Raw genomic sequence first — 22,256 nt, 5'->3', positions numbered from 1 at the left:
ATCCCCAAGCTGACAAGGTAAAAATCTGTCGTTCTGCCCTGAGCAAGGCAGTTAACCTAATGTTCCCCGGGCGCCGAAGACGTGGATGTCGATTAAGGCAGTCCCCCGCACCTCTCTGATTCAGAGGGATTGGGTTAAATGCGAAAGACATTTCAGTTGTACAACTGACAAAGTATCCTCATTGCGCCCCTTCCCTACCCATCTATGTTGAAACGTCAAGCCTCTCCTGAGTCGCGCGAGCAAGTTTCCGTTAAAAAATATATATATATTGTTTAAACATGCATTTCGACTATCCAGATATCCCCAAAAAATGCATATTACTCTAATAGTGAAATTATTTAAAATTCCCATCCCTATTAATAAGGAGAGCCACAGAAGACCAGCCGTTTAGCCAGGGTTCTTCAATCACAGGTGTGAGGGCAGTTCCAGGCATTCCAAACTCAGGGTCACAAGTCCGACTAAACATCCTCTCGCTCTTCCATAACATAACTATCCTCTCCCAACAGACTTTCAACTTATTTTGAGAAATAACAGAGGCCCTGCATTGGGGGAAGACATATTAAAGCKATCAAACACACACTGGAGAAACAAGGGAACACGGGTTAAATTTATGAAGCCCATCAAGAGAAAAATATTTGAGGCTTCAGTAAATTGCAGGGGATGAGCAGAAATTTGGGCCCAATTACCCTGAGCAGAGGAAGGGATGCAGGACTGCAGGATGTACGGTAAATAAGGTACGACACATAGATTAATCAAAGCATTAGACATACCCTCTGCCCCTGTAATAAGCTTTCCCACGTGTCCATCCATTCCCAATGACCACAGTAACGTTACTGCCTAGGGTCTTATCTATTCAAGCTGCTATCCCCATCTCTGCTCCAGAGAGGGATGCTCAGACACTATCCAACAATACTTCCCTTGGAATATTCCCTAGAGATGATGAATCAAGGATCCCGACTTCAGAGGTCTATCCCAGGATAAGGGTCTCACAGCTGGACACAGACATGGGGCTCAGGACACTCAGACTGGCAGCTAYCATGCTGAGGTTAATCTCCTCATTTGAATCTCAACCTTAAACATTAGGAGCAAACTAACCAGGATCAGATGTTAAAGGGCACGAACACGACTGGTGTCTAACCACAGACCACTGACACTCCCTCAAGACCTTTCTAAACCACACTAGGCCCCTCAGGCATTTAGATGGTGGTCCAGTTCCTGCTAAATTAGATCGGTTTGGGTACAGTAACCTGTTGGTCTACTGAACTTCCTTCTTTATAGAATAAATAAGATCAGGGATAAAATCTAAATGGATATGCTCTTTTTAGTAACTTGATAGAGGACAAATCATTAATGTGAGCTAATTTAAAGGAGCATAAGGACTTGACAAAAAAACGCTGACACTGATAAAAAACGCAAGCTGGGCTTATATGACACAGGAAGCGATAAAAACCAAAATCAATCCCATCTGTTTGAAAAGCTCAAACAGAACCAGGTTATGTTTTAAGAGCGGCTCTATCCCAGTCTTTCGGTCTCTCCCTCTCCTCTCGCGGAGCTTTAAGACAGTAGTGTTGACCATAACTCTTCACCTGGCAGCTCTTCTGATGGACGGCCGGTCAGATCCCAGCCCAGCTAGAAGGCTGTAACGCCGTTCCCATGAGCCACTGGGGTAAGAGACAAGAGGCCAAGGCCAGGAGTGCACTGGGAATGTACAGCTGACCTGACATTTCTCTCTCTGTGTGTGTGTGTGTGTGTGTGTGTGTGTGTGTGTGTGTGTGTGTGTGTGTGTGAAAGAGAGGAACAGAGGGAGAGAAACTGAGAAAGACCGAAAGCGAGCACACTAATCCATTTCGCCACTTCATGTCCTGCCTCCCTATCTGTGGGAATGTTTACTAATTGTAAGTCTCTCTGGACAAGAACGTCTGCTAAATTGTAAATGCACTACTAATCATCATCACATTCAACCACCACACCAGACCTGGGACTCACACAACCTGATTTGACTCCATCTCTGGAGTGAAACTGATAGCGTTTCCTACTCTAATGTCCTGGAGCAGTGTTCCACATCCCATTGAGCTCTGTGGGAAATGAGAGGTTCTGCACCACTGGCTCCGTTGGCTGCCAACTATATTCTGGGCATATTTCAAACACACGCTAGCACTGCGAGAGCAGGGTGGCAGCAGGGCTGATGACCTAAGCTCCATCTCCAGTGAGCCTCACTAAACAACCAGCAAGATCCTGGTCCCACCATCTGTTTTATCTTAAACTACAAACAACCTATTGGCCTGGGGGGGGGGGGGGGGGGGGGGGTGACAGAGAGAGAAAGATGTGGTGTGAGCACCCCATACCAGAGCACAGAGCAGGTCGACAGCCTCCAGCACCAGCTCCTGGTGTCCAATGCGGGCCACACCCAGCTCCTCCAGGTCCTGATGGGAGATCTTCAGCAACTGCTCCCCGCTGATTTTCTCCTGCTCAAAGTTAGCTACATACTGCTGCAGGGTGTCATCCAGCCCTGGGGGGGGAGAATCCATTGATTAGACAAAGATCACCTACAGCAATATTCCCTCTAAACAGCCCGCGCACAGAAGCACGAGATTGAACTTCACTTTATAGAGTTTTCCCCGTTAATGAACACTATCAACGTTTCTTTTACTGTGGGAATTGTGATCGATTCAACACAATATTAGCTATTTTCCATGCAACATACCGGAACAAAACAAACTACGCAAGAAATTCTGTTCTAGGCAGAATGCACTGGAGTAGGATTCTATTGTATTGACAGGCCCGACCTCTACACAGACAGGTGCGCCATAACCAATCTGAGCTGCAGTAGGCCTATATGCAAATAGACCATTGCCACATATGGATCTGTGCCTTTCACTTTGAACTGGACTGTTTTGACAGCATGAGCGGTCATGAGTAGATGCTCTTGTTTTGAGATCAAAGCGAGAGCTACATGGAGCAACGTGTGCACATTTGTACATGTTCATATCTTTTGCYATTTAGTGACTTATTAGCTGAGATAGATCATTTGTAGTCAGCAATAGGGGAGTGATTGCTTCCTACAAGAGCACAAAATGTGTGCATTTCTAGACATCTTTGAAAAGAGAGTCAGGTAAAGAGCTTTGCTCCATTTGTAGTGTTGTATTTTGAGACAGCTTATTCAATCCTAAGTAGCCAATAGGCAGAGGTTAGCATAATTCGCATGATTCTCTAATATTGGTATGGAAATAAATAATGCATATTATTTTGTAGAGTGGTTTCTTGCATCAAACAACCATTTTCAGTCACCTCCTTGTCTTAGGGACAAGTGGATAAACCGGTTAATTTCAAGCCCTGCACGCATGCTTCAAAAGTTTAAATGGAATGTAGGCCTACGTTGAACACCACACTTTGGCTGCTACTGTAGGCTGAATGATAGAACAGCTATTTCCATGTTAAAATGTTATGGGAAGCATCTTCTCCATAGTTTTTTTATGATAGGCCACTCTGGTAGGCCTACATTATGATCAAATGRCCACAGTAGYCTACTTGACCAGTGCTAAGTGGGTACAGCCTCAATGTTCACAGTAAAAGTACCGAAAGTTGCACAGAATTTTCGCAACTTTCAAGTTTGCGCTCAGCAGAAATGAGATTTGCTCAGTGACAAATTAAATGAGGGAATGTTACCTATAAGGAAGACCTTTTCGTGTGGAAAGATTCAAAGGATAACATATGAGAAAACAGTAAAAACAATTAATCCTGCTTTGATGCAGGCCTCCTGGCTCCCTATAGCATTCAGTACCGATTCCTAGTTTAAGAGACACACCTCATTAATCCCTGTAAAGACACAACAGCCTTGTATTGACAAGCCCAGTTCTAATTGCGGACTTGACACCTGACAACATACAGGCGGCTGTGTGTACACAAACCAACAGCAGAGAGAAAAACAGGTGCATCAGATCTATCCTCAAGATAAACACACCATAAACAGAAGAGGTTAAACCTGACTGAAGTCTGTTTGGCCAGTTAAACAATAGATGGCTCTCGGGTCTGAATACAGTAGGAGAATGTCTCATCTGCTATTCAAATCCCTACACTGTTGGATGAGTTGTAACTATCACAATACCAGCCATTCTGCCCACTCAAGGATAAGCAATCCATACTACATTACAATGACACCTAGTAAGGTCTCAGCTGGACCAATGAAACGTGGTTCATATTTTACAGGCCTGTGAGATTGACCCAGCGGTTGGATTTTACAGTGAGGCGGCAACAGACTTTACCTGCCCAGTGAGGCTTTTTATTTGAAAGTGAGGAATAATGCCACCGAAACTTATAATATTTAAACAACAAAAGAAACTGGACATAGAACAATAGATCCAAACTGAACTGAATCAAAGAGCATTTAAAAGAAAACCGGCATTGTTGAGGCCTGGGTTAACTCGGCAGCATGCTGACCTTACCCTGTCCTCGGCTCTAACCAGGAAATGACAGGATTTAAATAGGGCTACCTTTTATTTACTAGTCCAACGCTCTAACCACTAGGCTATCATGCCTCTGACCAATTAACATCAAAATCCAAGCATTACAATACACCCATGTTCAGATCAGAAACAACGCACAACTGTGCTAACCCACATTATAAATTACAAAAACAAAATGTGCTGCTCATAAACTGTTCCATAATCAATGTCTGGTTCTTCATATAGGCATGCATTTAGATTAAGTGACGGATGACATTATGATAATTGTCACAAGCACTCTTCACAGAAGTCTGTGTGGGTAATGTGGAGTGCTTTAGATAATAAAACATGTGTGACGTGTAATTAAAAGTCTTTCGGAGGGAAAGGACAAAACAGCTCCAGCAAATAAAGTCTCCCTTAGAGCCAAACAAAATGCTTCTTGTTCAAAATAAAACCTGACTGCAACAATCACAACCACACACACACACAACCCCCTCTCATTTGGGCCGGTGAGCAGTGTTGTGACAACAGAGTGAAGAACAAGCCTGTGTGTGGGAGAGGGGCATGGGCCAGAGAGGAAGGGAGGAAACACCATCTTGCTTATCAAAGAGGGCACAGAGATGGGGCAGCTGCAGAGCTAAGGCCCTGAGCCCTGGTCCTCTGAATGGCCTGTCAGCTGCACAACACACACACACCGAGCACTTTGGATTCTAACATTCTTTCCAGTCTCAACTGCAGCCATAATAACTATACTCCGTATAGGAATATACTACATATAGTGTATGTAGAGCATGTGTGTGTGCAGACAGGGTGTGTTCTGTGGTCGGGGGCCATCTTTATGAATGGCACCTCATATTTATGAATGCGTGACAATCAATGTGTGTGTGGAGTGCTGTTGCTAAGGCAAAGTGTGTGTGTGTGTCAGCGTATTGAATGGTTCAGTGCTGCAGGAGATCCGGTTACAGATACCAGAGCAGACTGTTAATCTGTCTGGCCTGCAGAGCAGAGAGACAGACACAGGCTCCCAAGACTGACCAGAGGCTGCTGTGCCAATCACATCTACTGGATTGCAGCAAGAGTAGTGTATGCATGCTGCTGTGATGGACTGTCCACATCGCAACCACACACACGCTGGCACATTCTGTACATTCATAGAAACAATTACATTCACATTAGACCTACATTTAAACCCAATAACTCAGAACAGCCAAGTCTTTCACAAAAAAACAAAATACTACAAATGTGCAAAAGAATCTTTAATATACCATTAGCTGTGCTTTATTGCATTTTTAACAACCTCTTATAAAACACAAAAATGTTTAGGGAAAGTCTGCAAGGCTTCTGCAAATGAATCTATCAAACTGCTCAAGTATAACACAACCAGTCAAGTACATTTACTGTCTAAACATCTTTCCCATTCCTATGTTGAGAATTCCCAGGGCAGACTTGACAGTTTTGGCTGAACCCCTTAGATTAACCGGGTTCAGGCAGCACAGAGGGAACTCACTTCATAGACCCAGTGGAGGAGAGTATGAGTGTGTCCCAGAGAGCGCTGTGCTGCCGTGTTGGCGGGCGGACTGATCCCAGCCCAACACAAACCACGCCTCTGACTGGGCCAGCCGCTGGTAATGGGATTAAAGAGAAACAAAAAGGATGGAAACCAAGGGCTAAGGTTTCTCCTTCCTGCATTACCCTCACCGTGTTAAAAGGCATTTCCTGTGGAATGATTCCATCTTTCTGCGGAATATCTCTACGGATGAGTAAAGAAGGGTAGAGGRGAAGGCAAGCTTGAGGTCTGGGTTACCAGGCCTGCTCTGGCTCAGACAGTGCCCGTTTTCCTTCCCATCCTTAAAGCTAGAATCCTTAGTTGAATCAATAACAAAGCGGTCTTCCCACCTCTGTTTTGGTAAAAAGCTGAGGGATGGGCCTGGAGAAAATGTTACCACTCAAATTCATATATAATCCTTGCATCCGTTGGTCTGACTATCCGTGATATCAAAAGGATAGCTTCAACCATGTTTAAAGGCTGTTTGTTTACATGACATTGTTGACAAACATTGGCGTAAAACAAGCTTATATTTTGGGGTTCTGATGGGGTATGACAGTTGAACTAAGCTAATGAGGAATTTATAAAGTTATATTCTTCAAGAATCAAATGGTTATATAATTTATTTATAAGTCAAAAAATGTATGTAACAACTAAGGATTCTAGATTTAAACAGATTAACCTCTCCTGAACAGCCCATGTAAGGGCTGATTACAAAGCTTTGGGTAGACAGGAAAACCAACTTCCCAAAGGAGAACTTTCCTTACACCATTAATACCTATAGAAATTGGTTGATTTGTTTAAGGGTTGTTCCCTAATTTTTCAAATGCCTCCAAAATCCCTCTCCAAGAGCACTGCCTTGAATTTGGAATCCTGGATCATGTCATGGTGGAGTCGGGTCCAACCTGGCTGTCTAACTGGGACAGTTTGAACTAGTCTGCCACTTCAAACAGCCTGTGTGTGTGGGAGGGGGGACCCGTCCCCTCTAATGGGACTAACAGAGGATCCCGCTGGGGAGAGAGTGGGAACTGGTAGATGCCGGCTTCTAGCCAGTAGAAATGTTTTAAAGCCGATAAATAAAACTGTTGCCGGGCTAATTGTCCGGAAGAAAAAAAAATCTAAAATAATAATCAAAATAATGCTTTTTATTCATTGWTGTAAATACCAGTCAATGTGCTCCAACTCCAAATATGGGCTACTTCATAGGCTAATAAATCCTCAAATATTAGTGTGTTTCTATTTTTACTCACGCAAAGTTCCTCATAAGGGACTTCAGCTAAGTGGACCCCGGCTAAGCAAAATTGGTGAAGATTGTGTTGACCATGCCCGTTTTCAGTGTGACTGCCGAGGTGATTCCTTCTCCAAAACAGACTGCCTCAAGATCGCGCCTTCTTGAAAACAAAGTAACGAGGCCGATGTGCATSGAGCTGCTCCAAGTGGTTGGATAATTTTGACTTCCCAACAACAGCGGGTCACTTTGAGCAGGCCAAGGTCCACTGTAAACGCAAGTAAATTAGAGGCAAATTGTGTTGGTCAGGCCCACTCCTAGCAGTTCTGCTGCCACCCTAGGGAAGATCAACATATGCCACCCATGTCATGTATAGTAGAAAGATTTGGAATGGATCGATGGACTAGAGTAGAGTAATGATGTGCATCATGCACAATTGGTGCATTTCAGTTGAGCTTATTCCGTAGCACTTGGAAACAAATTAATTGCCAACTATTCACATTGGAGAGTTATGTTGTAATCACTAGGCAGCCAACTGCCTATAGTAGGAACCAGAGTTATCAATAAGACACGTATATTACACATGAGTCACAACCCCACGATAGTTCAATGACAATAAACAGAACATTTATTAACATCATTCAGAAAAGTAAAAACATATTTTTTTAAAGTGCGATATAAATTTGAACTTTGGAAAAAAGTGCTTTCATAAATGCATGGCGCAGGCCTTATTTCACAGGATCATTGTAAAATAAGCTCTCTCAATGAACAAGCCTTACATAACTAAATTTGATTGTCCAACATCTCTTTTACAATTTCTTCATTTTGTGGCKGCCTAGAGAGTGTCCTCTTTCCACTAATGTGGTACTGGAATGTGGAGTGGGACGGGCTGGCCAGTCACGGCTAGGACAGATCCAGCAATTGTCAAAATAACCCGAACCCTTTATCTAACCTTAACCTAATTCTGTTATGTTCAGTTTCCTAACCTGCTGTACCAGTTCTCCTAACCTGCTTCRAAAAGTCAAATCTGACATTAATTTGACAATAGCTGGTTCCCTTCTAGCCATGACCGGCCAGCCCTGGTGTTCAGACCCCCATGTTTTGTTATTAGGCCTTATTAAAATACTCATGCCTAGGCTAACTTAGAGGCCTGTAATTGAAAACAGCTGTGTTTTGTTATTTATTCATACAAACAGCCTATAGGACAGGTCATTCGCAAATTATATTATGTGTATGTGACTTGTTCTTCTAGGCTAAACGTATACTTTTTTTAATGATATCTAGCAGGGATGGAAGACGCAACGGACAATGTTTTTCTTTTCAATAAAATAGAAATGTATACTCTTAATATTAATTACAATGATCTAAATGTAATTTTGAGCACCRTGGGTGGATGACCTAATGCGTATGAATGTCCGGTTAATTAAAATCTTGTTGGTCACATTGTCCGGTGCCAAATTTTCCTACTGGAAACCCTGGTGGGTACATGAGTTCCCCCAGTCAGATGACATTATTCCCATAGGAACCACACACAGCACTATCCCTATAGTCATACAAGTCATAGTGGATTTCTCCCATAGGAGTCACACTGCATTTGTTCCCAGAGGCTTCAGGTACTAAACATCTGCTGTTCTGCCCCTGAGCAAGGCAGTTAACCCACTGTTCCACAGGCACCGAAGACGTGGATGTCGATTAAGGCAGCTAACCGCACCTCTCTGATTCAAAGGAGTTGGGTTAAAATGCGGAAAACACATTTCAGTTGAAGGCATTCAGTTGTACAACTGACTAGTTATCACCCTTTCCCATGTTCTCTCTGGCCTGTACCCTTGCCACCTCCAGAAGAAAATATGCCCTTTTTCCACAGAGGCCTGAGAACTTGTATAGGGCGTAGATCAATGGCTACAGGATGTGTGTGTGTGTGTGTGTGTGCACACGCAACTATCAATTTCCATTAAGGACATAAAAAACAAGTGAGGGAGGTCGGGTGTCACATTATTGTGAATTGACAAAGGAGATGAGTGGGGGTGTCTTTTCAGAGTATGTGAAAGCTCTTCAAAGGGGTAACCAGGCTCAAATGCTTTAGAAATGTTTTACTGCCATCCTGAAAACAACACTTAACACACACTTAAATGCAAAAGCTGAGATGAAGTGAGAAGCAACATGCATAAACTGACAAATTCTGTCTCACTAACCCAGGTTTCTCCTAATTTGAACATCAGTGTGTATGTATTAGTGCCAACAATCCAATTGACTCATTACACAAGAGGCCAAACATATGGTTAAAGCCAAGTGTGCTTTCAATGTAACATAATAGGAGGAAGTTCCGTTTCAAAGCAATTAGACTGAGTGATCTATTTTCACAATATGGGGGATGATTAACAAAGCTAGACCTGATGCCCACAGTCTATCATTACCCCGCCCACTCTGGAGCAGGGGCCTGGATGGACGGGCACCTGCTGTTACTGTGCGGGTCCTGCTGTCACCCACTACATCCATTCATTTGGACCTGGAACTATGTACAACAGGTTATCAACAAAACAGCTTCAGTCCAGAGGTGACAGGAGTTGACATACAGCCAGGCATGATTCTGGACAGCTGGGAAAGAGCCGAGAGGCTGAGGCTCAGTTTGGACTTTAGAAACGGATCTGGATTCCACTGAAAGTCTTGTGGCTCAGTTGGTAGAGCATGGCACTTACAAAGCCAGAGTTGTGGGTTCAATTCCCATGGGGGGGGACCAGTACAAAATTGTATACAAATCACTACTGTAAGTTGCTTTGGCTAAAACGTAAATATAAGGCAATGGAACTGCAGCATTCTTAAAGGGATACTTGGAGATTTTGGCAATTAAGGGCCTTTATCTACTTAATCTACTACGAAGTATCCCTTTAAGGCTATAAGCACAAGTTTTTGGCCATGTAAACACTGTCCTTTTGGCAGCCAACTGCCTGGCTAGTCCTGTGATAATCCTAACATTCCTGGTTCACACTAAAAACAGCAAGTTTCCTTTCAGAAGCCAGAACATGACAGTCCAGGGAGAATCAAAGAATAATCAGAAGAGTCAGACACTGGAAATGCTCTAAAGTATAGAAGAAAAAGGCTGCACAGTGCCCCACAGCATGTAGACTCGCTAGTATACTACTGCAACACTTTTGGAAGCAGATATCATGTGTAAGGTTATTTACTTTACAATGAAATCCAAATACCTTAGATTGTGTGTTCTATTACAGGAGAACACTACGTCTTTTTCTTATCTGAAGCAGACCTGCAGACCTTGATCAAATCACCGGTAAATCCTACATAATTGATTACGTGCTGCAGATTTAGGATGACATGCACATCTGTTCCTTACAACAGTATATAAACACACTGGTGCACGTTCACTTGCATGCACACACAGCCCTCCTCCTCTCGCTCCTCCCAACGCCAGGCTCACATCCGCCACCAAGCCCGGTGATACTCAGGCAGGCTTAGCTTGGGTTCTCAGGGGTTTGATTACATGAGAGAACAGTCTTTCACCTCCCACAGAAAAAGCCTTCCCTCCTCCTCTCCCCCCTGCCTCCCCTCACTGTTTTCCAGGGGGGCTCTGGCCATCTGTCCACTCGTTGTCTCCTCCTGTCACCTACCTGGTCCTACCCTGCCTGGGCTGGACAGTGGGAAAGCTGCTGGGCGTACAATAGCAGTGCCACTAACTCTCCCTCTTATTTAGGCCGGCAAACCTGTGGGGAATCAGAGGAATAGCCATTGTTCTCAGGAGGCGTGCCATTGTGGAAATTCCAGCATTCCAGCACAATGGCTCTGCGCAGCCTGGGTTGTAATTAGAAGAAAAAAAACTAAAAGAAAAGAAACTGCTAAGCCTTCCTCTGATGCATGACTTCACATGAGCAAAACAAAGCCCATACACAAGACAGTTGCTAGTGTGAAAGGGACAGTTGTGCAACAGTACCATCCCCACTGAGCATCTAACCAACTGTGCACATTGAGTATCTATCTATAAGCTATGGACTTTAATCCCCCCTGGGCTATTAAGAATGTTTTTGGGGAGGACTTTATCCAAGAGTACAATTTGACATCATGGCCCATCCTGTTTACTATCTGTAAGCTTAGAAGTTACCAGCACCAGGAGCAAATGTGTGCCCTCATCAGCTAATCCATTGGTGTGTTTCTGTAGGCTATTTGTGTAGAGTCCTAAGTTTACCAAAGTGTATTTTTGCCTTGCAGGGCTTATCTTCAACAAAGATTAGACTTTCAACCTGGTTCTCCAACATGATAAATGTCTTAAGGAGAGTGACAAAAAAAAGCCCCGTCTGTCGAAGGGAGATGGACGATGACGGCAGAGAGATCACACTCATGTCGTGTGGTAAGATAAATAGCGCCTCATCCTGGCTCTACTAGCCCTGGTCCTACTCCCCATGCAGGCTGCAGTCACACTGGGGATACCTCACTCAGCAGATAAGGTGGCGAGACACCGACAGAGGTCTAGGAGGTTGGATTCTAGGGCTGTGATGGAAAAGGGGAGTTTTGACCTGTGGATATACTTGCTGACCTGCAGGCATGTGACAAAGATGGAAAGATAGAGAACTACACCAAGGGGAGGAAGGAGTGCACAACAAAGTGCCACAGGCACAAACTCTGACAGTCACTCCTGGCTGAGTCCCCAAGCACTGAACGCGTCAGTCACCTCCGGGTTTCAACAGGACATAAACGGAAAGACCAGTTATGGGTTGCTGAGTTTCTTCCTGTAATGGAGATCCAATGAAGTCCTTTCTCACAGCTCAGAGGCTGCCCCTGCATAAGCTTGTGTACAACAGTCAGAGGTCATACACGTCAATGCGCAGAATGAATTCTTTGGCCATTCTTATTCAGTGAGGTCTGGACCTCGGACTGGAGCAGGAGCTGTGTGTAATGCAGTGGTTTTAGAACTACCTCTCCCGCCAACAAAACACTGCAGCCAGCCAGCCAGCTAGCCACACTGCTCATTACCTCGCACGTAAACAACCACTAAAGAGATTAAGGGCCACAAAAATGGCAGAAATTCCCTGTCACTCCACCACGCCCCAGCTTTCCATGCTCATATTGTTGTGTTTGTTTGTCCTGTTGACGATTGTTTTTTTAACAAAGTCTTTGTGCAATTGTAACACACCTCCCAGAGCTTGCCAAAGTCGTCTGAAAAACCATTTTAAGTCAACTTCACTCAAAACTCCCCCCCCCCCCCAAAAGGCACCTGTACTGTCACTATCGCGCCAGGCTAAAACATATGTAGTATTTTCCTCCGAGGTTGTCTCTTCAGTCTTCACAGAGATAGAACACCACGTTTCATCCCAGCGAGGCAGAGGAAACCTATCATGCCCAGCATGTAAAAAGGGACCTGACCAGGAAACACTCCTGCCCTTTATTTATAGACAATAGACAGACTGCCTGTACAGTATAGTGCGTGACCATTATTTATAGACAGACATATAGACTGGCTGTGTAGTGAGTGAGTGAAGTGACAACAGTGGCCTCTTCTCTCCTCATGTCAGGTGTGTATGATCATGGTGGCCTGGCCAGTTTAACATGGGTGTCATGGGACTACCTTTAAGATTATCTCTGAAGGGGAAAAGGGAATACGCAAAACTTTCCAACCCCCCAAATCTGGCTTTTAGTTAAGTTCTAACAGGCTGTTAAACAGTCAGAAAGGACCAGAAAAAATATCTGCCATCTTAACTGCCAAGCGAAGAGAGTATTTCCTCATCCAAATCTAAAAATGAACCTGGCATCCCATTTCTGACCTCCCCATAAATCGGGCAGGCCTGCCTCCCGCTTGGCCCAGGCACACACACTATTTGTTTTTACCCACGATGTGCATTCTCTCAGCTAAACCAGGCTTTACCAGTAACCCTGCTCTTTGTGCTGGTACCAAACACTCACAATGACTGCCAGCGCAGCCCTCAACCACAGCTGGGCCTGGTAAACAAACAACGGGAGCATAGCCATGATAACGGGTCTGGTGGGGAGTTGGAGATTTGAGATGGGGGGGGGGGGGACATTCCGTTTAGAAAGATTTACAGCCTACACGCATCCAGGTCAGGGAAGGAGACAAGGGTCAAAGAGGATTGAGTATCGTTACTCTGTCGTCCCTCCCACTGAAGACCATTAAGTCATCAGCACACAGGACATACATACACACACACACACACAACAAGCTGAGAATCAACACACCACAATGATGGTTGTACTGCTTTCATTGAGATTTCACAGTCACCCAAATGTTCTCTTACTCAGATTACATGCTGTACATTACAGCTGAATAGAAACAACTATGCAATAGGAATCCCCCGCAGCTAGTGCTCAGATCCTGTCGAACAGAGAGAACGAGTTGAAAAGAGAGCGGGGCGTTGAGATGAGTCGATCCTGTTCTCCGTGTGGGAGAGACTGAAGGTGAGTCATCTTCAGTGGGATGTCATCTGTGAGCGACAGCGTGACCAGCCAGTGTGACACCCACAGGGCACGACGCAGACAGACAGCTATCCCACTGCAAGGCAGTGACGCACCACAGACTCCTACTCTGCCATGTTAATGACCTACCTGTGTCTCTCTCCCTCCTTGACACACACAAAATAATGTGTTTCTGGATCTCTTATGATGTGTTAGTGACACACAAAGAAAAGTACTCTCACAAATCATGAATGATTGAGTAGTGCCTTGTGACGGCAGGACAGACACACAGCAATCATTTTTCACCACAAAACACACCCTGTTCAATTCCTGTTCAGCGTCACCCAATACTGTCGTGACTGAACAAGAGTGACTGACCGAGTTACTGTCATTTTAACCCACAGAAATTCTGTCAACATAAAATGTACTGTTGACTGGAAATTGTTCTAAAATTACAAACAGAGGTAAAACAAGGTGAAGAGAGTCCTAGCTATAGGATTGTGTTAGACCACTGAAAATGGCACTATTTTCCTTGAGGTGGGAGATACCAGTAGTTTGAGCAGTAATACATTATATGCGATACTACAAAGGCAGACATTACATGGGTTAATGTCAACCAACCTGAGGAATGCAATCTCTAGGTTACTGCCTTTGGTTGGTAGAATGTAGACTTGCCTATATGCCCTTAACTTCTACCGCCTCAGAAACCCGGATCCGGGAGCACCCCCCACCCCCCCCACCAGTAAAAAAGCTGAATAGCATAGCTAGCATAGCATCACAAGTAAATAGTAGCATCTAAATATCATTCAATCACAAGTCCAAGATACCAGATGAAAGATCCACTTCTTGTGAATCCAGCAATCATTTCTGATTTTTAAAATGTTTTACAGGGAAGACACAATATGTAAATCTATTAGCTAACCACGTTAGCAAAAGACACCATTTTTCTTTGTCCACCATTTTCTCTCCACCAGTAGCTATCACCAATTCGGCCAAATAAAGATATTGATAGCCACTAACCAAGAAAAAAACTCAGATGACAGTCTGATAACATATTTATTGTATAGGATAGTTTTTGTTAGAAAAATGTGCATATTTCAGGTAGAAATCATAGTTTACAATTGCACCCACCATCACAACTCGACTAGAATAAATACAGAGAGCAACGTGTATTACCAATTTACTCATCATAAAACATTTCATAAAAATGAACAAAGCATAGCAATGAAAGACACAGATCTTGTGAATTCAGACAATATTTCAGATTTTCTAAGCGTTTTACAGCGAAAACACAAAAATCGTTATATTAGCATACCACATGTGCAAACGCTACCCCAGCATGAATTCAAGGCAACGTGAGCGATAACGTTATGACACCAAATATATTAATTTTTTCACTAACCTTCTCAGAATTCTTCCGATGACACTCCTGTAACATCATATTACAACAATACATATAGAGTTTGTTCGAAAATGTGCATATTTAGCCACAAAAAACCGTGGTTATACAATGAGAATAGTAGCAAACTGGCCTGAAAAGTCGGGCGCCATCTTTGAGAGTGATCTAGTCTAATCCATAACTAATCATAAACTTGACTAAAAAATACAGGGTTGACAGGAATCGAAAGACAAATTAGTTCTTAATGCAATCGCTGACTTACATTTCTAAAATATCCTTACTGTGCAATACCGGTCCGCCAAAGCGAAGCTACACAAAACAAAATGGCGATATATGCGTTTAAAAATTCTCAACAGAACAGCGATTTATCATCATAAATAGTTCTTACTATGAGCTGTTCTTCCATCAGAATCTTGGCAATGTATCCTTTCTCCGGCTAATTCGTCTTTTGGTCGAAAGATGTCCTCTCGTCCCGGCGAAATGGCCAATAACGTTCAGTATGTACAGGAAACTGCCCAGCTCATGAAGGGCGTCACAAATAAATGCCTCAAAATCGCACTAAACGGATATAAATTGCTATAAAACGGTTTAAATTAACTACCTTATGATGTTAACACCTATAACAAGTAAAAACATGACCGGCGATATATTACTGGCTAAACCAAGGCTTGGAAAGRGGTCGGTCCRACGYCCTTCWTGCGTCSAGCGCAGGRTCCAAARGAAAGCTACTTCCGGTCTTTKGTGTTTTATACAGGCCCTGATTGCGCAATCGAYTCCATTCAAATTGTCACCACTTACTGACATCTAGAGGAAGGTGTAGGCAGTGTTTGTATCCTCATAGCATTCACAGGGACATTAAAACTGACCTGGGACCAGAGGCCAAGATTTCTGAAATCTCACTCCCTGTCAGGAAAAGTGCTGTAGATAGAGTTCTGTTCCACTCAGAGACATAATTCCAACGGTTATAGAAACTAGAGAGTGTTTTCTATCCAATAGTAACAATAATATGCATATTGTACGAGCAAGAATTGACTACTAGGCAGTTTAATTTGGCAATGTCAAAAAAATAAGTGCTAACAGCACCCCCTATTGACAAAAGGTTTTAAAGCAGTAATCAGCAGTTAAAACAATAACAAAGCATTCTCCCCACCCCTGTTTCAGTAAAAAGCAGAGAGATGGGGCTGGAGAAATGTAAATCACTTAGAAATTCATAGACAGAGCTATGGATGCAATGACTGACCATCCATGATATCAAAATGACAGTTTTAACCATGTTTTGAGGCTTTAGTGTTTATTTACATTTACAAACATTGTAGTGAAACCAGCTTATATTTTAGGTTCCGATGGTCTGACAGTTAGACTTCAATGGATGAAGCAAAAGCAGATTGCCACTTTAAGATGCTGTTACACATTACATACAACCGTAGTGAAAGAATGACTGTTTACACCTATTTTAGAACTACAAAATATTTCTCAATTATACAACGTGTTAATTTTGTTTTAGCATGAGAGCACTTAAGATAAATGTGCGAACACCAACAGGTTATGGCGGAATGAGAAGACTTGCATGTGTATAGGAAGTGTGTTCTTAACCGAGAGAGGCTGAACAGTCATTCTAGCTCAGGCATTTAAATCCTTAAAAAAATAAAGAAACTGGTGGCATAAGTGCATAAAAGGACATTCATGCTTGTTTTCACTGCTGATTCACAGAGGCAGTAGTTGGGTCCAGTAGCAGAACACATTCCTGTCATATCCAGTGGCTGTTAGAGCATAGTTCACTCCATAGTGCTTTAATAGTACTAACACCACCACTGTAGTGAGCATTTTGAGGCCTTACAGGCCTGCCCGCACTGTACATCGCATTCCTAACACCAACTACACAATAAAGGCTCAAAATGTCTGACGGAACTTTGTCGGAGCCTACGACAGCACGTAGTGGTACTTCAAAATCGTCAGACCTAGTCATGAGGAACGAGCAAAGACCACGACAACTGTTTGCAACTTAAGAGTTCGCCCACAACGTGGAAATTGTCTGGCGCAGCAAAATCATGCCTATACAAAACATGTCGTTAACATAGACTTTCTACGGTGAGGTCAAAATAAATACCAACCATTCCGATTACAACAGTCCAGGAATATCACTCATATGATTCCGAAGTTGAGGTACACCATCTCTCTCACAGCTCTCTGTATGGGCAGTCAGCCACTATGGCTGCAGTGACCCATCTGTGCCCTGAGCAGTGCCACCTAAGGTTGCGATTATTCCCACAGTGTTAAGCTCTGTGTGTTTCAGAGATGTGTATAAGAGACAGACCTAAGGTTGCGATTATTCCCACAGTGTTAAGCTCTGTGTGTTTCAGAGGCCAATGCTCTTAGGGCAGACTGGGGCCAAACCTCTAGAAGCACCGCTAAGCTCAGATGATCTGGGAGATTTGCAATTCACATTGGGATTTGAATGAAAAGCAAACTGCCCTGCCCAGTTTGACAGAGGCACAAGGAAGGTGACCCCCTCTAACCTTCCAGAGCATTTTAAAATGAGCGTCAACCAATTCTGGTTTACAGTTTGGAACCTCTCAGACAATATCGTCTTCATTGTGTACGTTCTAATTAAAATCCTTGGCCTAACCACCAACCCAGTACTGTTGCACACAACAAACTGGACAATGGAGAAATATAATCTATTGGTGACTGATTGAGAAGTCCCCATATTGCAAGCTCTTCCACATCAGGTTAACACATGGGCCTGTCAGAAACAGGACAGGCAGGGCAAAACCACTGTGATCACTTTCAGGTTCCTGTCCCTCAGGGAGAATCCTCTTACACAGCTTCCCTGAAGTCTAAAGCCTTTTAAAAAAGGTAAGTTACACATATCTCTAGATCAACAGATTACAATAGGTCCACCCTAAAAAGGAGAATGAGAGGATTACTGGACATTCGTTTGTGCCAAAAGGACAGTTTTATCTTAACGATTTCCATGGAATAACCTGTCATTCTTTACTTCCTTCTTTGAACATGGACCCTGGTGTGTGGAGGGGGCGGGGGGGGGGGGCAGTCCTGTGGTACTTAGCCCAGTTTAGTTCAAATGAACACATGCTTCTCTACTGGCTGTATACATAGTCGATGCAGGTTATTACAGGGGATTAATAAAGCCTAGGTCATTGTGAGGACTTTTTAAAAATGCAGCCATGCTGGTACAGAAGAGCAAGAGATGGGCATTATCATGTGTAGTAGAGAGAGGCACATGGCTCAATAAGCTCTCTGTTCTGAGTCTGTTCACACCGCCACCCTGTAATTGTCTGATAAGGATCATGAAGATCAATGCCAACACCTCACTATCACCTCTCAAGATAAGGCCTCGGACATGCTCCAGAGGCAAAGCCACTGGGCAAGGGGCACTTCACACACTACCAATTTGGCATGTCGGTGCTATTCTAAAAAATTACACCCTCCTGTTCTGGCTGGTACAGTCCTTATTTTTGACACTTGCATCCTGTGACCACATTGGGACAGATGTAGGCCACTAGATCATCTGCTCTCTAATCGTGGTCCATTGCTTAAAAACAAACCCGTCGCTACATTTCTCACACCAATTACAACAGTCTGCTTGCAAGAGTCTTTGTGATTGGAGTATTCTATTGTCAAATACTGAAAACCTCAGACATACTGCAACACTATACTGCTGATGTTTTTCTGAAACTAAAGTCAGTAAAACTCACATTACTATGAAAGCCTCTTCTTACTCACCAACTTGAACAGTAGTTGTGATTGCACATTTGGAATGCCTGAGCAAACTTGGTGGACTCTGCTGTGAGTAGGAGGATAAAAAAAGAAAGTGAGTTTGTAAGTGTGAAACTACTCAGCTGAGTTTTGAACTAAACATTCTCTGAACAGCACTAGCTCTCCTCAGTCTGGGCATTAGGAGCAGCAGGTAGCCTAATGGTTAAGAGCGTTGGGCTAGTAACCCAAATGTCCCTGGTTAGAATCCCCGAGCAGACTAGGTGAAAAATCTGCCTATGTGCCCTTGAGCAAGGCACTTAACCGCTCCTGTAAGTCCCTCTRGATAAGAGTGTCTGCTAAATTTCTTAAATGTAATGTGAATGGATTCAAGACTATATTTGGGAAATGACTGGAGTCTGCCATCAACTTCAACACCCAGTGTGGTCCTGCTAGTGTTATTGAGTACAATTGCTAAGGAAAATATAAAAATAGATTAAAACTGTATTAAAGTGAATACGGTAGTATGATAGCCTGCTTGAAGACCTGGTGAGAAAGGTGCTGCAGGACATCCAGTCAAAAACAATGTTAAATTGAGAGATTTAACTGGCCTTTCACTCAATATATATACACTTAGCAAAACTATTAATGCAACAATTTCAAATATGTTACTGTGTTACAGTTCATATAAGGAAATCGGTCAATTTAAATAAATTCATTAGGCCCTAATCTATGGCTTTAATATGACTGGGAATACAGATATCCATCTGTATATCACAGATCTATGTATCACAGATACCTTAAAAAGGTAAAAGCATGGATCAGAAAACCGTTTGCTCATGCAGAGCGACATCTTCGCATAGACTTGATCAGGTTGTTGACTGTGGCCTGCGGAATGTTGTCCCACTCCTCTTCAAAGGCTGTGTGAAGTTGCTGGATATTGGCAGGAACAGGAACACGTCAATCCAGAGTATCCCAAACATGCTCAATAGGTGACATGGCTGGTGAGTATGCAGGCCATGGAAGAACTGGGACATTTTCAGCTTCCAGGAATTGTGTACAGATCCTTGCGACATGGGGCCGTGCATTATCATGCTGAAACATGAAGTGATGGATGAATGGCACGACAATGGGCCTCGTCACAGTATTTCTGTGCATTCAAATTGCCATCGATAAAATGCAATTGTGTTCATTGTCCATACCATAACTCCACCACCATGGGGCACTCTGTTCACAACTTTGACATCAGCAAACCACTCGCCCACACGATGCCATGCATGCTGTCTGTGGTTGTGAGGCCAGTTGGACGTACTGACAAATTCTCTAAAAGGATGTTGGAGGTGGCTTATGGTAGAGAAAATAACAATAAATGATCWGACAACAGCTCTGGTGGAGATTCCTGCAGTCAGCATGCCAATTGCACACTCCCTCAAAACTTGAGACATCTGTGGCATTGTGTTATGTCACAACTGCAAATTGTCCCCAGAACAAGGTGAACCTGTGTAATGATCATGCTGTTTAATCAGCTTCTTGATATATCAGGTGGATGGATTACCTTGGCAAATTAGAAATGCTCACTAACAGGGTTRTAAACACATTTGTGCACAAAATTGGAGAGAAATAAGCTTTTTGTGCGTATGGAACATTTCTGGTGGGATCTTTTATTTCAGCTCATGAAACATGGGACCAACACTTTACATGTTGTGTTTATAGTGTTGTTCAGTGTAGATTGATTAGTAGTGGTCCATTAGCTTCAAAAAATGAAGTCAACCAACGACTTTTGACCCAAAACACACAAACGTAACCATGATCCCTCTGAAGAAAACAAACTTAGGGCGATTAGCACAGGCAGTATTGGTGTTTGCTGAGTTTATACTGCATGTTAAGCACCAATGGCCTGTTGTCATTTTAGGCACAGAGGCTGTCTTATGGCAGTCCAGTGAACAGAGCCAGTGGTAAGACCCTCCAATAGAGAACTGCTGAGTCAGATAGCCAGAGTGAAGACTGACGAGTAGGGCCTGTCTACTGAGCAAATTGTCCCTCCATCCACTGGGCTCACAGGGTAACCCCCCACAATCCCTTTAGCACATCTATCTACACACAGGCACTGAACAGGAACACTAGAAGGCCTACACACCAGGTTTGCTTCATTCTGCAACTACTGAAGAGTAGACGGGTGTGGATGTTCAGTCTAGGGCAATGAAATATGTAGGAACTATCAAATAACTTTACTCTGGAAAATGATGGCCCTAGCCTAGGATATATCATCAAACAACATTTCAGATCATGTTTCTTTTGACATAAAGATAATTCACAAGAAGCACTTCTATCCTCCTATAATGTTTCATATAGGGGAGTGTTGCTGCATATCTGTGACTGCAGATACTTCTCATGCCAGTAGKAGCAGACAGTGACTTTGCATGCCAATGCTGTGACAGGATTCAGGTAGTTAAAAGAAAATAGTCCTTAGGTGATGTCATACATTTCCATAACCGGCATTCCAGGTTGGATTCTCACATCAAGAATATGCTGGGTGTACCAATACAGCATTGTGCATGTTGTGCTGTGTGTTTAACCAAATATTACAGGAAAATAGTTTGTGGTTTCCAGTTACAAAAATTGTCTGATGGCTGATAAAGACAATTATGATTCAATTAATTCAGTTTATAATCTTCAGCTCCATTGTGCCTCCAGTAAAACAAACTGTTGTAACACATTGTGCTTGGCAAATAGTGAGATATATAAAAATAACTGCACTGTTTTTGGTTAATACTGTTATTGCAAAAGTTGGCTCCTCAAAGAGCAGTGCAAGAGGCACAGCCAGAGGCAATTTGTCTGGAAACGTTGGTTCACCTGTGTCATAATAATTCTGAGTGTTTGTCAAAGATCACACAGCTGTTACGTGTTACCTCTTCAATTAAACTCACAAACATTAGCAAGATATTATTTCCCTTTGTTCTCTGTGCAACAAGTTGACAGCGACGATAGTTAGCGGCAGCAGAGGCAGTTTCTACGAAACATGAGCTTTTAACAAAAAGCGCATACATTGCAGGGATCCGCGAATGAGGCGTATTTAGTTGTTTCTCAAGTTTCAGATAGCGGTTAACATGGACAATTATTGTGAATTGAGCGGTGTGTGAATATGATCCAAACGTACCTTTCATCCAGTCGACAACTTGCGTTGGTGTCCACTTCGTTATTGGATCCATTGCTTGCATTCCCAGGAAGCTATCTAAAACAACAATTAGAAATCGATACTATAAAACACTGCTTTCGGTTGCCTACGATTGTCAATTTATTATAAAACTCCCATTGCTTCTCTGTAGATCAGCTGTCTGTCTCTCTGTGATCCTCTTCACTCTGGCTCGTATTCTCAGTGCACTCAGCGACTGGGAACTCAATCACATCACACGTGGTTGGAGGCAGGACTGAAAACCCCCATAGCTCGTCACTGGGCTTGGGATCAAGTTGCATAGTTTCGCTCAGCTGAAACTACTGAACAGGGCGGAGCAA

General features: G+C 43.2%; 1 protein-coding gene across 2 annotated transcripts in view; it reads right to left on the bottom strand.

Annotated features, from left to right (window-relative positions):
* LOC111968834 (connector enhancer of kinase suppressor of ras 3-like) overlaps nt 1–22,256 on the bottom strand; it is a 78,586-nt gene extending 56,330 nt beyond the window's left edge. Inside the window, exons 1-2 of one of the 2 annotated variants that reach the window (XM_023994724.2) lie at nt 21,901–22,256; nt 2,346–2,509 (exon numbers count right to left, since the gene is read on the bottom strand). In XM_023994724.2, coding sequence (XP_023850492.1) covers nt 2,346–2,509; nt 21,901–21,961 — 225 coding nt within the window. In that variant the 5' untranslated portion in view covers nt 21,962–22,256. Of the gene's footprint in view, nt 1–2,345; nt 2,510–18,773; nt 18,830–21,900 lie in introns of those variants that run through there. The other variant, XM_070445217.1, reaches the window with a different exon arrangement.

Source organism: Salvelinus sp. IW2-2015, linkage group LG9 (assembly GCF_002910315.2).
Source record: "Salvelinus sp. IW2-2015 linkage group LG9, ASM291031v2, whole genome shotgun sequence".
Lineage (NCBI taxonomy): Eukaryota > Metazoa > Chordata > Actinopteri > Salmoniformes > Salmonidae > Salvelinus > Salvelinus sp. IW2-2015.
The sequence above is the reverse complement of the archived record's forward strand: the minus strand, read 5'-3'. Positions and strand labels throughout refer to the sequence as shown.